The sequence below is a fragment of the Nerophis lumbriciformis genome, linkage group LG28 (assembly GCF_033978685.3).
Source record: "Nerophis lumbriciformis linkage group LG28, RoL_Nlum_v2.1, whole genome shotgun sequence".
NCBI lineage: Eukaryota > Metazoa > Chordata > Actinopteri > Syngnathiformes > Syngnathidae > Nerophis > Nerophis lumbriciformis.
Window position 1 is genome coordinate 11,406,051 of NC_084575.2, and position 16,646 is coordinate 11,422,696.

Sequence of the window (16,646 nt, forward strand, 5' to 3'; positions counted from 1 at the left end):
CTGGCCAAAAACATCTTGATAAAATTATTACCGTATTTTCCGGACCATAGGGCGAACCGGATTATAAGACGCACTGCCGATGAATGGTCTTTTTTTTATCTTTTTTCATATATTAGGCACACCGGATTACATGTCGCATTAAAGGAGTCATATTATATATATTTTTTCTAAATGGAAAACACTTCCTTGTGGTCTACATCAGTGGTCCCCAACCACCGGTCCAGGGACCGGTACTGGTCCGTAGCGCATTTGCTACCAGGCCGCAGAAAAACATGAAATAATTTATAAAGGACTGCATTTTCTCCGACTTAAGTTTGGCCTGTCCCACTAGACACACCAATAAGCTGGTTTATAGATGTACAATAAAACTCCTCATTGGAAGTTGTTATATTTGTTATAACTGTGTGACAAGATACAATGCACATTATTGAACATATCGAATATAAATGTGACAGATTGTAGCCAAAGGCTGATTTCCATCTGCATCTGATTGCAAAGAAACAAGCTCCCACTAATTCAGCCTTATAGTTACTTGTATTTTTCATGCACTTATGCACCCTGAAAATAATGCTGACATTAAACCGGTCCATAGTGCAAAAAAGGTTTGGGACCACTGGTCAAAATGTTGCATGGATTATGTTTTACAGATCATCTTCAAGCCGCTTTCTGACAGTCGCTTCTGGATGCGCCGTTTTGTGGGCGGTCTTATTTACGTGGCTCACCTTCGACAGCGTCTTCTCCCCGTCATCTTTGTTGTAGCGGTGTAGCGTGCAAGGATGGGTGTGGAAGAAGTGTCAAAAGATGGAGCTAACTGTTTTAAAGGGGAACATTATCACCAGACCTATGTAAGCGTCAATATATACCTTGATGTTGCAGAAAAAAGACCTTCTTTTTTTTTAACCAATTTCCGAACTCTAAATGGGTGAATTTTGGCGAATTAAACGCCTTTCTATTATTCGCTCTCGTTGTGACGTCACATCGGGAAGCAATCCGCCATTTTCTCACTTTCGTCGGTGTGTTGTCGGAGGGTGTAACAACATGAACGGGGACGGTGGCCCAAAGATACGAAAGTGGCAAGAAATTGGACGAAATTTGTTCAAAATACGAGGCTGTGGGGAAAGCCGACGAAATGGTCAGTCGTTTGTTCCGCACACTTTACCGACGAAAGCTATGCTACGACAGAGATGGCAAGAATGTGTGGATATCCTGCGACACTCAAAGCAGATGCATTTCCAACGATAAAGTCAAAGAAATCTGCCGCCAGACCCCCATTGAATCTGCCGGAGTGTGTGAGCTATTCAGGGACAACGGACCTCGGTAGCACGGCAAGCAATGGCGGCAGTTTGTTCCCGCAGACGAGCGAGCTAAACCCCCTGGATGTCTTGGCTCACACCGTCCTTTATGCCACTGAAGATGATCAAGAGAAGAATATCGACCCTAGCTTCCCTGGCCTGCTGACATCAACTCCAAAACTGGACAGATCAGCTTTCAGGAAAAGAGAGCGGATGAGGGTATGTCTACAGAATATATTAATTGATGAAAACTTTATTCATTACTCGCGGTTGTACGTAAATTATTAGACATAAACTGTGTTTACCAATAATTTAGCTTAAAAACATTTATTTTTTTCAATCATTCGAGTACATTCGGGTAGTCTTGTGTAATGCAGTATTTTGTGTCTATTTAGGTATGGTTAACCTGAGTGCTGAAATCGTGGAAAAATATATGTTCTTAGCGCGCCTGAAATGGGCTGTCTGCACTCTCAAAGTGCATGTTGTTGCCAAATGTATTTCATATGCTGTAAACCTAGTTCATAGTTGTTAGTAATTATCTTATCAGACTGAAATCCGAGTCTGAATCCGAGCTAATGTCGCTATACCTTGCTGTTCTATCCGCCATGTTTGTTTGTATTGGCATCACTGTGTGACGTCACAGGAAAATGGACGGGTGTATATAACGATGGTTAAAATCAGGCACTTTGAAGCTTTTTTTAGGGATATTGCGTGATGTGTAAAATTTTGAAAAAAACTTCGAAAAATAAAATAAGCCACTGGGAACTGATATTTAATGGTTTTAACCCTTCTGAAATTGTGATAATGTTCCCCTTTAATGACATTCAGACTTTACTTCAATCAATAACGGAGCAGCATCTCCTCATCCGGAAACAACAACACCGGAAATGTGTCCCGTGAAAAACCGTCCGATCGGAACTCTAATAACTAAAGTTCCTTAGGTGAATAATATAAACTCACTACACCGGTATGTTTTAGTACTTTCATGGCGAGTTTACTGACAGATATAAGTAAGAACTTTACACTACTTTAAATTAGAAATGGCAACAGCGGAGGATGAATGTCACATAACGAAAAGATAGAGAAAAAGAAGAAGCTTATCGACTACGGTGTCGACACGGACTACAAAGGCGGACAGGCGCAATTTTTCAGGATTTATGCAGATCCCAAATACAGATCAGCAGGTACCAGAAGATAGGAAAAGTTGATTTTGCATAATATTGCAAAACAAAACGCCAGATAATATGTTTTACCTTATACACACATCATAATAATACTTGTATGTTTAATGTGCCGACAATCCATCAAGCGGTGCGGCTTCATAGCTTACCAAAGTCGTACTAAAACATTTTGATAAGATTTTTGAGCGTGTGTGTAATGTTCTATATTTTCAATGGAACATTTAAAATGTTGGTGTTGTTTACTTGAGACCCGTCACAGTGCAGCCTACACTTATCTCTTATGTTTGTCTGCCATCTACTGGTCACACTTATCATTACACTATGCACCAAATAAAATAGCTTCGAGTTGGGTGAGCTCAACCAAACGTATTCCTTACATTAGGCGCACCGTGTTATAAGGCCAATGTCGAGTTTTGAGGGGAAAAAAATATTTTAAGTGTGCCTCATAGTCCGGAAAATAAGTAAAAAATGTATTATACAATAGTTATGTTTATCATTGTTTATACGGTAGCTGTCTGAATTTTTGTCACATCACTTTGTCATTCAATTATGTGAGCAACTTTTGACTGGAACTGTTTACATGATTTAAAAATAAGAATTATGTTTTTTGTTTTTTTTTTCAAATACCCCAAATATTTCCATGTGAAAGTTACTTTGTTGGCTGTTTGAAGCACGCAGAAAGGTTATTACGTGAGCAAAGCAGTAGTAAACAGTAAATATGATCTCAAGATTCAACCATAAGAACGTCCGCTTGACAAAAAACCAAAGAAAAATGTGTCAATTCTCTGCCAGGTGAACGCTGAAGCCGCCACAGCATCGTCCTGCGCTGGTCAGCAGGGGGCGCACCAGGACGTCCAGCGTCGCCTTCCACAGGCTCTGCAGCCAGCGAGTTCCGATAAGAATGGCCTGCATGCACGGGCGTATCATCCTGCACACGACACAATCATTCATCTTCAAATCATCACTTCATTTGTTCTCTGTATCCTGCTTGGTTCTCTAGGGGTCAAAGGTCACACTGACGACACTTTGCCTTTTTCCAAAGTCTTAATTTTACACTTGATGTGGGGTGAAAAAAGACATTATTTTGAAAAAAAAAAATCAATTAATGTGAATACAAATAATAAAATAATAACAGGCCAATGTTTGATTAGTTCAACATAAATCTCATATGAGTATGATACAACTTTCCCACTTCCAATAGATATTCTATTGGCTATTGGCTGATACTGATATCAATCCAATATGATATCAGCAGGAGTCATAAAAACGTATGACTTGTTTTGTAGTGTGGGATGTTAGAACATGTTTGATCAAGTGATATTTAGTTGTCATATGTTGTTTTCTTACACTTCTGAAAATGTTTTGATGCATTCAGGATAGTCTTTGCCATCAAGTTGAATATGCCACTCTTGTATTTGAAGTTAAAAGTTAAAGTTAAAGTACCAATGATTGTCACACACACACTAGGTGTGGTGAAATTTGTCCTCTGCATTTGACCCATCCCCTTGGTCACCCCCTGGGAGGTGAGGGGAGCAGTGAGCAGCAGCGGTGGCCGCGCCCGGGAATAATTTTTTGTGATTTACTGTTTCTTGTTTGTTTTTGATATTAGTACATATTCCAACACAAGTGGATAATTGGTCCACTAAATAGTTTAAAGTGGGTTTTTTTTCTCTATGTCTTTATTTTGCAGCCCTTTGAGACACTTGTGATTAAGGGCTTGTGGAGGGGGGCGTGGCCTGCGGGCCTGCAGCGAAGCGGGGTGTGACAGGACCGGCCTCGAAGTCAGCGACAGGTGCGTAGATGGCCCAGGTGGGCCTTATTTTTAGAATCACCTGTCGTTCTGTTTAAGCAGTAGCCAGGAGAAGAGACGTTGTTGGAGCTGGGGGAGAACGAGAGCAAGACGAGCACTTCATTTACCTTGCGGTAATCCATACAGAATCCCACAGTGCATGTTGCAGCCCCATCGTTCTGGTAGGGAAGAAGGATGGGTCTGTGGGATTCAGTGTGGATTACCGCAAGGTAAATGAGGTGTTAGTCTTGCTCTCGCTGTCCCCCAGCTCCAACAACGTCTCTTCTCCCGGCTGCTGCTTAAACAGAGCGACAGGTGATTAGCTAATAAGGCCCACCTGGGCCATCTACGCACCTGTCGCTGATTTCGAGGCCGGTCCTGGCACACCCCGCTTCGCTGCAGGCCAGCAGGCCACGCCCCCCTCCACAGGGCTGTATAAATAAACTTTGATTGATTGATTGCTATTTTGAGTGTGGCATTGTCAAAGTGGGCGGGGCTTGCATCCCACAGGAAGTTGTGGAAGCGGCTGACACCTGGAGTGAAAATGCAAACCGTGTTTTGTTTTTTATGGGCTGCTGTCAAACGTACCAGACGTGGAGGCAGCTGAGGACGGCGAAGAGGAGCCCAGAGAGGAGAGACATGGGAAGGGCCAGAAGCACCGTGAACACTCGGTACATCCACACCCTGCTCACCTCGAACAGGGCGTGGCTCCAGATCCACACTCGGTCGCCGCTGCGCACTGACAACGGCTCTGCGATAACGTCCTCAAACGTCACCTGCACACACACACACCAGAAAATAAAAATTATTATATATATATATATATATATATATATATATGGCCTCACCTGCCATAATGGAAAGAAAAAAAATGTAAAAATTTTTTTTTTTATTAAATTGTTATATGTATCCAGTGATTATACTTTAAAGTTATTTTCCATTTAACTTCACCAGTTTTAGATTATTTTTATTTAAAATCGCTGAATTTTCACATTTGCCATTCAAATACTGAGAAGAGACGGTGCGGTGATCAGCAGCCTGTTGAGGCACGTCACTGCGTTGTGCCTCAACATGGATTGCGGACTCGGCTAACTGCTGGCCTGCTGTGCAGTGAGACCGTATTGCTATATGAACTACATTCAGGGGCACCGCTAGGGATTTTGGGCCCCATGAAAAGAATCTTTACAGGGCCCCCAACACAGTGTCCTTATTTTTTCTGTATTATAATTTCATCATCATTAGGGGCCTCTCTGGGCCCCCTCCATCATGGGCCCCTAGAATCCGTCTCCTTTACCCCCCTTTTCGGCGCCCCTGACTATATTATACATGTCCATAGTTTAGTTAGCTGAGGTATATAATGTACAGTGTTTTTTTGTCAACAACTGTATGTGTGTAACGTATTTCTTGTGCTGAGCGATCATAAAACGGCTGCAAAAGACGCACTGGCTGAGGCTCGCAGTAATCCCGCCTCCTGCACCCCCGGCGTAGAATGCAACCCCTGACGGGAGTGTTGTATCAACTAAAGCCCACACTTAAACTTTCCACATGCAAGATTGAATCTATTTAAAAAAGTTATTTCATAAGAAGCCAAAAAGTGCAAAAACAATAATGTTTGTGTTGGAGGAGTTGTGAATGACTGCAGGGCCACAACATTAGGTACACCTGCAGACTGCAGGTGTACCTAATTCACAACTCCTCCAACACGAACATTATTGTTTTTGCACTTTTTGGCTTCTTATTAAATAACTTCTGTAACCTATTTTTATCGTCTTTCCTCTTTGTGATGTTAAGTTCCTGTTATGCGCTGTTATACAGTATATGCCTTGAGCTCTTATTTTGAAGGCGCTAAGAGCGGAAGTGATGACACGGAGTGGAGCGGAAGTTTTTGAAAGAAGGTAAATAAAGTGGTCCTCGTGTAAACTGGAGCCTCCGTGTTTGTTATTTTGTAGTTTCAGTATAGGCGACATTTATAAACCCTCGGTTACACTTTTTTAAATAGATTCAATCTTGCACGTGGAAAGTTTAAGTGAGGGCTTTAGTTGATATAACACTCCTGTCAGGAGGTGCATTACTCCAGCACAACAGCGGCGCTTGGACTTCATTTATAAGTAAAGGTTAGACCATAATAACGTTTTTTTTTATTAAATGTGCTTTTTTGTGTGCTACAGTTTGTATGTGTAAAGTAAAAGTTAAGTTAAAGTACCAATGATTGTCACACACACACTAGGTGTAATGAAATGTGTCCTCTGCATTTGACCCATCCCTTTGTTCACCCCCTGGGAGGTGAGGGGAGCAGTGGGCAGCAGCGGCGCCGCGCCTGGGAATAATTTTTGGTGATTTAACCCCCAATTCCAACCCTTGATGCAGAGTGCCAAGCAGGGAAGAATGCTGGTATGAGCTTTTAAACATAACCCGTTAACTGCTGCCAATCAAATGGTGAATAAGATACTCTTTAGGGTTCATATGTTTGTAAATCTGACTGTGATGAAGTCAGTGCCTCACCAGCCATGAACCTCACCGCATGTCACTGATATATATATATATATATATATATATATATATATATATATATATATATATATATATATATATATATATATATATATATATATATATATATATATATATATATATATATATATATATATATATATATATATATATATGCACAACATGTGGCTTTTAAGAATAAATTCTCTTGAGCAAATCAATAAAAAATATTTTAAGTCTTTGCATTGGTGCACTGTCCCACCTGACGAGGCTGTTTTTGTTTCAATCATACTACTTTGTAGTTAATGCTGAGTTGTGACCAGAGGCTAATTGTTTTACGCCACCGGTGTCAAACGTAAGGCCCGCGAGCCGGATCAGGCCCGCGAACAGATTTTATCCGGCTCGCAGGATGAGTTTGTTAAGTATGAAAATGAGCCGAAATTTTTTAATGAAAGAAACTGCTGTCCTAAATGTGTCCACTAGATGTCACAATAGCAATTATTTGTATCTTTGTAGATTATACTACATATGTAAAAAAAAATCAACCACATGATGTTAGTGCACCAGTTGAGGAAAGTGATCAAACTACATAAATAACATCCTGTAATTTGATTTTGATATTATTTTTTTATCTTAATAGATTGAAAATTAACACAAATGAGTTGACTGATGAACGTTATCACATAATTTATTCAGAAAGTATAAATAACGACAAATAAAGATAGAATACTATTTACCGCAACATGGAAGTGTAAAAAAAACAACAATATTATGATTTGTACATTTTCAGAATGTGCTTGTTCTATTTTTAAACAAAGAAAACAATCTGAAGTTGTCTTTATTTTTAAGTTATCGTGCCGTGATTTGACCTACTTGGGAGTTAATTTTTCTCCATGTGGCCCCCGAACTAAAATGAGTTTGACACCCCTGTTTTACGCTCTTTGTGAACCCTCCCTTGGCGCCCTGCCCAGTCATTCATCCATCCATTTTCTTCATTGTGCCACTCGGGCGGAGGGCATGGTACACCCTGGACAAGTCTCCACCTCATCGCAGGGCCAACACAGATAGACAGACAACATTCACACTCACATTCCCACACTAGGGCCAATTTAGTGTTGCCAATCAACCTATCCCCAGGTGCATGTCTTTGGAGGTGGGAGGAACCCACGCAGTCACGGGGAGAACATGCAAACTCCACACAGAAAGACCCCGAGTCCGGGGATCGAACCCAGGACCTTCTCGCTGTGAGGCACAAGGGCTAACCACGTGCTTCCCCCTGAACACAGAATTTTATTTACACATTAAACACGACAAAGCAACGAGAAAATACAATATCTAAACATAAAACCCATTACATTTATTCATGACACAAATAAAAGGAATACAATAAATAAAAAAGACAGTTAGTCCACTTGCAATTACAGATGTGGATTTTTATGGTTTTTTTTTTTTTTTTTTGATAACCTTTTCATATAACCCAATAAATGACATGCAGCTATGTGGATCTATACTCATTTTATGGATAATATACAATTTATTTGGAAGCAGTTTGATCATCCATCATCCAGGGTCAGTCTATCTCTCGTGTCCTTTGTTTCATTTTCACTCTCACACAACCTCTGCAGTCGCTAATAATTGGCGTGGTGGAAGTAATCGTGATAGTCAGAAAGTAACTCCACTAACTTGACGTTAGCTTCATGAACGCTGGTTTACAAGAGAAGAGACAAGTTTTTATTTTTTATTTTTGAAAGGCCGTTCATACGCCTCCTGCCCCCCTCCCCTTCCCTCTGCTAGTGACAGACAGCTGGTGGGCGTGGCTGGCCTAACCTCATATTCTGCCTAGCAACAAGTCAAACAGTAAATTGTCGCGCACAAATGAACAAAACCCCTCCGAATACGCAGGAGAAGAAGCACATGTAAACCTGCTCGAACCTGCTCAGTGGCCTTGTGGTTAAGAGTGTCCGCCCTGAGTTCGGTAGGTCGTGAGTTCAAACCCCGGCCGAGACATACCAAAGACTAAAAATGGGACCCATTACCTCCCTGCTTGGCACTCAGCATCAAGGTCTGGAATTGGGGGTTAAATCACCAAAACGGTTCCAGAGCGTGGCCACCGCTGCTGCTTGCTGCTCCCCTCACCTCCCAGGGGGTGAACAAGCGAATGGGTCAAACGCAGAAAGTAATTTCACCACACCAAGTGTGTGTGTGACTACAGTGGTACTTTAACTTTAACTTTAAAATGTCCATTAAAGAATGACACAGCGCTTATCATGAATTTTTACTCCAAACGTATTCCTAGCCCCTTCCTGCTCTGTCAGTGACAACAATATAATGGCAAATGTTCCAAGACATTCTCACTGTCCCCCGTGGTGCCTGGTCTTAAAACCAAAGTGTGGAGGGAAGTGCGTCATCGCGCCTGCAGGAGCAAAGGTCACCGCCTCTGGCAATGGTGTCGAGGGCGAAGCACCATCAGCTAGGGGCGGGGCATGTGCGGGACGGCGAGACACAGCTGGCAGGTGATTAGATTTCCCAGGTGGTACGTGTTAATCTAATCATCTGTTGTCTTTAACAGTGAGCAGCCAGCGGAGGAAGGGAAGACTGGAGAAAAGCTACATGAAAAAATGTGCTTGATATATGCATGGAAAAAATAAAACTCTGTTAAACGGCACGCCGGGCTCCTGTGACGTGATATCCGTGGAACGGGTAGGGATCGACTTCCACACAAAGGTACTGGGTTTGAATCTGGTGGTGGATAGGAAGATTTATAAAGTTATGTTTTGATTATGATCACTGAGTTATTTTATATTCAAAAATCTTTCCCATTGTTTTGTGTAGAATACATGCATCCACTTAAATTTGCCTTTTAAAAAAATGTGTAAAGAAAAAATGTAATGGAAGAGTTTAAAATTAAAATTCTGCTTAGGGGCCCTGGAACAAAAACTACTTTAAATATTTGCATGACACTGCTTTTATTTTATACTATTTTATAGTTCGTGCAGAGTAGCGACAGACAGAGTGGTGGGCGTGCCCTCATATTCTGCCTAGCAACAATTGACAGCACAAATGGGTGAGCAGGAAAAAGAATGCAAACAATTTTGATCATCTGTGCTATTTTTGTGAAGTAAACTAAAAATACCTTTTTAGTAGTGTTAGCACGTTAGCATGTTAGCATGTGATACCTTGAGGCAGTCGTTGATCCCTCGAGGGTCTCTGATATTGAGCAGAGGTTTGGTATCGCTGATATCCACCAAAGAAGACGTATCAATGTTTTCCTCTTCGTCCCGCAGGTCAGGGTGGGTCCTCCATGGCGCCTCCGCTCGCTCCCCGTCATCCAGATCCTCCACGTCACTGGAATCTTCCAGGTCAATCTCCACTTCCTCCAGATCGCCCCTCTCCTTCGGGATGTCCATTTAAACAAGTGAGACAAACACAGTCCAGACTGCAGAGTCTCCGAGTGGGGCCCCTTCAGCCGCCTGCAGAAAAGTTAGTTTAGTTATATTTGGAAGGCTGCGCTGGCCTGAATGGCATTTACAGATCACTTTGCTGTGCTGAGAGGGTTATAAATACTGCACACACACACACACACACACACACACACACACACACACAGACACACACACACACACACACACACACTATACCCACTTGATAATATTAAGTGACTAAAGTGGGAGTGCCACACAGATGGTGCATATTTACAAATAGAAAGCGGAGCTAAAGAATAATTATATGTTATTCTATATTATAAAGTTGAATTGACATTAATAGTTTTAAAAAATATCGAATAATCTTTACATATATATGTATGTATAAATATAATATATATCTGCCTCACAATACGAAGGTCCTAAATAGTCTTGGGTTCAATCCCGGGCTCGGGATCTTTCTGTGTGGAGTTTGCATGTTCTCCCCGTGACTGCGTGGGTTCCCTCCGGGTACTCCGGCTTCCTCCCACCTCCAAAGACATGCACCTGGGGATAGGTTGATTGGCAACACTAAAATTGGCCCTAGTGTGTGAATGTGAGTGTGAATGTTGTCTGTCTATCTGTGTTGGCCCTGCGATGAGGTGGCGACTTGTCCAGGGTGTACCCTGCCTTCCGCCCGATTGTAGCTGAGATAGGCTCCAGCGCCCCCCGCGACCCCGAAGGGAATAAGCGGTAGAAAAATGGATGGATGGATTATATTATATATATATATATAAATATATATATATATATATATATATATATATATATATATATATATATATATATATATATATATATATATATATATATATATATATATCAGTGACATGCGGTGAGGCTAAAGAGTATCTTATTCACCATTTGATTGGCAGCAGTTAACGGGTTATGTTTAAAATCTCATACCAGCATTCTTCCCTGCTTGGCACTCAGCATCAAGGGTTGGAATTGGGGGCTAAATCACCAAAAATTATTCCCGGGCGCGGCGCCGCTGGTGCCCACTGCTCCCCTCACCTCCCAGGGGGTGATCAAGGGATGGGTCAAATGCAGAGGACACATTTCACCACACCTAGTGTGTGTGTGACAATCATTGGTACTTTAACTTAACTTTAACTTTACACATACAAACTGTAGCACACGAAAAAGCACATTTAATTAAAAAAATGTTATTATGGTCTTACCTTTACTTATAAGTGCGGGAACAGTGGTGTTCGTGTTGGAGGAGTTGTGAATGAATGAAATATGAAATCCGCGCTGCAGTCTGCAGGTGTACCTAATGTTGTGTCCCTGCAGTTGTCCACGGCTCCTCCGGCGCGAGCATTGTTGTTTTTTGCACTTTTTGGCTTCTTGTTAAGTGACTTTTTTTGGGTGGATTCGGTCTTGCACGTGGAGGGTTTGGGTGTGGGCTTTGGTTGGTGTGGCGCTCCCGTCGGGGGGTGCATTCTGCGGCGGGGGTGCATTAACCGGCACCAGGCGGCGGGATTACTGCGAGCCTCACACAGTGCGTCTTTGCAGCAGTTTTATGATTGCTCAGCACAAGAAATACGTTACACACATACAGTTGTTGACAAAATACACTGTACATTATATACCTCAGCTAACTAAACTATGGAAATGTATAATATAATTCACATAGCAACACGGTCTCACTGCACAGCAGGCCAGCAGTTAGCCGAGTCCGCAATCCATGTTGAGGCACAACTGAGTGACGTGCCTCAACTGGCTGCTGATCACCGCACCGTCTCTTCTCAGTATTTGAACGGCAAATGTGAAAATTCAGCGATTTTGAATACAAATAATCTAAAACTGGAGAAGTTAAATGGAAAATAACTTTATAGTATAATCACTGAATACATATAACAATTTAATTATTTTTTTTTCTTTTTACATTTTTTTCTTTCCATGATGGCACGTTAGGCCCCGCATCAAATTTCACCACACCTAGTGTGTGTGACAATCATTGGTACTTTAACTTAACTTTAACTTTACGCATACAAACTGTAGCACACAAAAAAGTGCATTTAATAAAAAAAAAAAACGTTATGGTCTTACCTTTACTTACAAATGAAGTCCATGCGCCGCTCCTTCTGAACAAAAACATCGATAACTTGTTTATAGAAATCTTCCTTATCTTTCTTCAGTTTTAAAAGTCTCTCTGTCTCGATGGAGATCTTCCTTTAATTATTAACTCCTGCTTCGATTGAAAGTCCATCGCTAACTGTTGCTGCTTGTTGTCACTTCTTCTGCAGCCGAGTAGTCGCAAAAATGATCCCGGGGATCACTAGCGCCTTCTACCACCATGAGGCGGGATTGCTGCGAGCCTCACACAGTGCGTCTTTGCAGCAGTTTTATGATTGCTCAGCACAAGAAATACGTTACACACATACAGTTGTTGACAAAATACACTGTACATTATATACCTCAGCTAACTAAACTATGGAAATGTATAATATAATTCATATAGCAATACGGTCTCACTGCACAGCAGGCCAGCAGTTAGCCGAGTCATTGTGCAATCCATGGTGAGGCTCAACTGGCTGTTGATCACCGCAAGTCTCTTCCCAGTATTTGAACGGCAAATGTGAAAATTCAGCTATTTTGAATAAAAATAATCTAAAACTGGTGAAGTTAAATGTAAAATAACTTTATAGTATAATCACTGGATACATATAACAATTTAATTAAGTTTTTTTCTTTTTACATTTTTTTTCTTTCCATGGTGGCACGTGAGGCCCTGCCTCCCCTGACTGCACGTCACTGATGTGTATATGTACTACATGTACGATATGGAAATGACTACGACATACTCAATAAATACTCATCACCATCAATATTTATCATCATCACGCAACGAACTAGCGCTGGGCCTAAGAAAGCTCCTGATTGTTCATCAGGGACAGGTGAGGGAACCAGCGCTAAGAGCAGAGGTCAAGTAACAGTAAAACGAGCCAAAACAGGAAGTGGAGGGTTTCATGTTGTTCCCAGTGGGTTGAGTTTTTTTCCTGCCCTGATGTGGGATCTGGGCCAAGGATGTGTCATTGTGGCTCGTGCAGCCCTTTGAGACATTTGTGAATAAGGACTATATAGGTAAACTTTGATTGATTAGTTGTCACGGAAGTAAACAAGGTAGGAGTTTAACTTTCACATACTCTTAAAAACCAAATATAAAAATTATTAACATCTATATTTATTATCCATCCATCTATATATATATATATATATATATATATATATATATATATATGTGTGTGTGTATATATATATATATATATATATATATATATATATATATATATATATGTGTATATGTATATATGTGTATGTATATATGTATATGTATGTATATATGTATATATGTGTATGTATATATGTATATGTATGTATATATGTATATATACATATAGAAATACATATATATATATTTATGTATATTTGTGTATGTATGTATATATATATATGTTTGCATATATATGTATTTATATACGTACATATATAAATACAAAGATATATATTTATATGTATGTATATATATGTATTTATATACGTACATATATAAATACATACATATATATATATATATATATATATATATATATATATATTTATGTATGTATGTATGTATATATATGTATATGTATATATATGTATATATATATACATATACATATATATATATATATATATATATATATATATATATATATATATATATATATATATATATATATATTGGACACCTCTGTTGTAAAGTATAAAGAATTAGAATTACATTGAAATCCAAATGACTAACATTTTTCCTCAATTCTTCTTCACTTAATCGTGAACAATGTGTTGCTATGGCAATTGCTCAATATCAATAAACACATGTCCACATTAGCATATACACAGATCATGTGCTGTGTAAGGCCCACACAAAATGATCACATCAAACACAAAAAATTCCATCATGTATAATCACAGATTAATTGTGTAATATGTTATGAGCGCACATGCTGCTTTACCTTAACAGTGGATGGTTACCTGAAAGGTGTGTTGTTACACGTCAGTGATCAGGTCAAAACACGTCTTTATTCCAAGACTGCCAACATAACTCTTAACAGGATGTAGTTTCTGGAAGATGCACCAAGGCCACGCCCCCACCTGAGATCTACTGGGTGTGAGTCTGAGGCCCTAGTCCTAGTGTCCACCACAGGGTCTTTTTTAAAGCTATTTTAAACTATGCATACCATTAATTAACTGTGATCAAACGTGATTAAACAAAATGCAAAAGTGTGATTATTCTGATGTGAAAAATGTAATTGCTTGGTTTTTCTTAGTTTTTTACCTCAAAGTAGTAATTGGACTGAAGGCTAAAAGTCCTGATGATGAAGATTCTTTAGGAAAGATGGAGCCCTCAATTAGACGCTCAGGTCTTTTTACCAGAGGTGGGACCAAGTCATTGCTTTGCAAGTCACAAGTAAGTCTCAAGTCTTTGCCCTCAAGTCTCGAGTCAAGTCCCGAGTCAAGACAGGCAAGTCCCGAGTCAAGTCCAAAGTCAAGACTGGAAAGTCTCAAGTCAAGTCCCAAGTCCTGCATTTTGAGTTTCGAGTCCTTTCAAGTCCTTTTTAACCACAGACTAATATATTTACACAGATTGTGTATGCTTTTAAAACACTGTATTTATTTATTAAAACAAGTGCATTTGAAATTGCAGGAAAAAAAATAGTGCTGACATTGCACTTCATAATAGCATTATTAACCAGTCATTTTAAACATTTAACTCATTCCTTTACAGAATAAACACTTTTGAAAAAACAAGTCCAACTGTACTTATTTGTACAAAAGTGTTAACATTGTATTTCCATGGCATATTGCATTGTAACTAGTTCCACAGCAGTTTATGTCCTGTTTTTACCTTATCTCATTGATCTCATCTCATACTGTATGTGTGTTGATGTGTGCGTACACATGAAAAACATAACAAATACATGAACATAACAATGAACAGAGTTGTACTTTTTAGATGTCAGGGCCCTATGCAATATGTACACATATTCTTAATATAGTATACATTTAACAGACCTTTATTTGACTATGTTTTGTTTTTTTGTATGTGGCTAAAATACGCGGTGCTGCTGACCGCCGTCTAACGTTACGTTACTGTGTGTGATACATTGACTAACGTAATGTTACTGTGTGTGATACATTGACTAACGTAATGTTAAGTGTAGGTACCTCATGAAACCCTGCTTAAAAAATCACTTGACAAAAAGTATGAATAAGGTAGCGAACTGCAGTGGACGCAACAGATTGCAGTGTTTGCAATGACGTTATAACCATAGACATCTTATAAGTAGACGCAGCATTGGCTGCTGTGACGCGGGCAATTTGGCCGCCATCTTGAAGTGGTGATGAGGAGCCGGCGAGGAGCCTAAACTGACAGTTGACAGGTAGAAAACAAAGATGCCGGGCTGGTGTTCAGCGTTTTCCTACTCAAATGAGCGGACTGTTGAAAATAGGAATCGGGGGATTACTTTTCACAAGTAAGATTTAACATTAACGTACTATTGGTTGTATTTTATGAAAATAATATTACCACAGAGTTGAGAAGGAGCAAAGATCTTCAATATTTGTATGTGAAAATCACAAAGAAATCTTCTGGGGGAGGATGACGCCCCTACAGGGGTTTGGTTTACAAACTTTCAGCCCCACCTAAAACAAAATTCACCAGCCGCCACTGATTATGATGCATTCTCATTTTAGGCAAAGTATAAGACAATACTTTCTTAACAGTACAATTATAACCAGGAATAAGTCTTCAAGTAACAATATTCAAATACTAACGTTGTTGGGTAAAACAGCATTTGGTTTTATTCTGAATCCAGTGAAACAGATTGGTGGTTTTAGCTGATATAAAGACTTTCAGGTGTTTATATATGTTTAAATATTTGGCAGAGGCTTTTATCCAAAGCGACATACATAAAAAATACATAAAAAACAATCAATGTAAACATTATCATTTAAGGGAAGAATGTAATACAAAATATCAATACAAAGTGTCAAGACAGAATAAACTCTGCTGCTGCAGCAACAGAGATACAGTCTATAAGATATATAAATATCTAATGTATTCATACATTGTTTATGTAGAATATACGCATGTATATCTAACCTAATCATATTGCTTCTTCAACTTAAAAATAGCCGACAATTTTTTCCCCTTCTCTGGGATTATATTCCCAGTTTTGATCGTCTGGTCATTTATAGCGTATAAGAATATTATATTACTGTTAAGCAAACTATTAATAATAAAACACGCCAAAACATGTGTCCGTTATCATAGCTACACGTATGACAAAAAAAGCGCGTGAAAATCAGCGGTATTCAGTGAGCTAAAATGAATTAAATGCGCTGACAGTTCACTGCTCCTGCCAAATGAATTGCACTGAGTGGA

The 16,646-nt window shown here is 39.6% G+C and overlaps 1 protein-coding gene across 1 annotated transcript; it reads right to left on the minus strand.

Moving 5' to 3' along the window:
• Positions 1-2,851: 2,851 nt before the first annotated feature.
• Positions 2,852-10,183, minus strand: cav4a (caveolin 4a). Its single transcript, XM_061923428.1, has 3 exons — positions 9,929-10,183; positions 4,851-5,038; positions 2,852-3,401 (listed from the first exon to the last, which is right to left on the minus strand). The coding sequence occupies exons 1-3, from the start codon at positions 10,157-10,159 to the stop codon at positions 3,251-3,253; spliced, it is 570 nt and encodes a 189-aa protein (XP_061779412.1). The 5' UTR covers positions 10,160-10,183; the 3' UTR covers positions 2,852-3,250.
• Positions 10,184-16,646: the final 6,463 nt, after the last annotated feature.

Bases quoted from the DNA above. Each gene is read 5' to 3' on its own strand.
- cav4a (XM_061923428.1), bottom strand. From the start codon at position 10,159: ATGGACATCCCGAAGGAGAGGGGCGATCTGGAGGAAGTGGAGATTGAC. The intron at 5,039-9,928 runs GTATCACATGCT...GTGTGTGTGCAG, and splicing joins GGATCAACGACTGCCTCAAG to GTGACGTTTGAGGACGTTAT. The intron at 3,402-4,850 runs GTACGTTTGACA...TGTCGTGTGCAG, and splicing joins CTCAGCTGCCTCCACGTCTG to GATGATACGCCCGTGCATGC.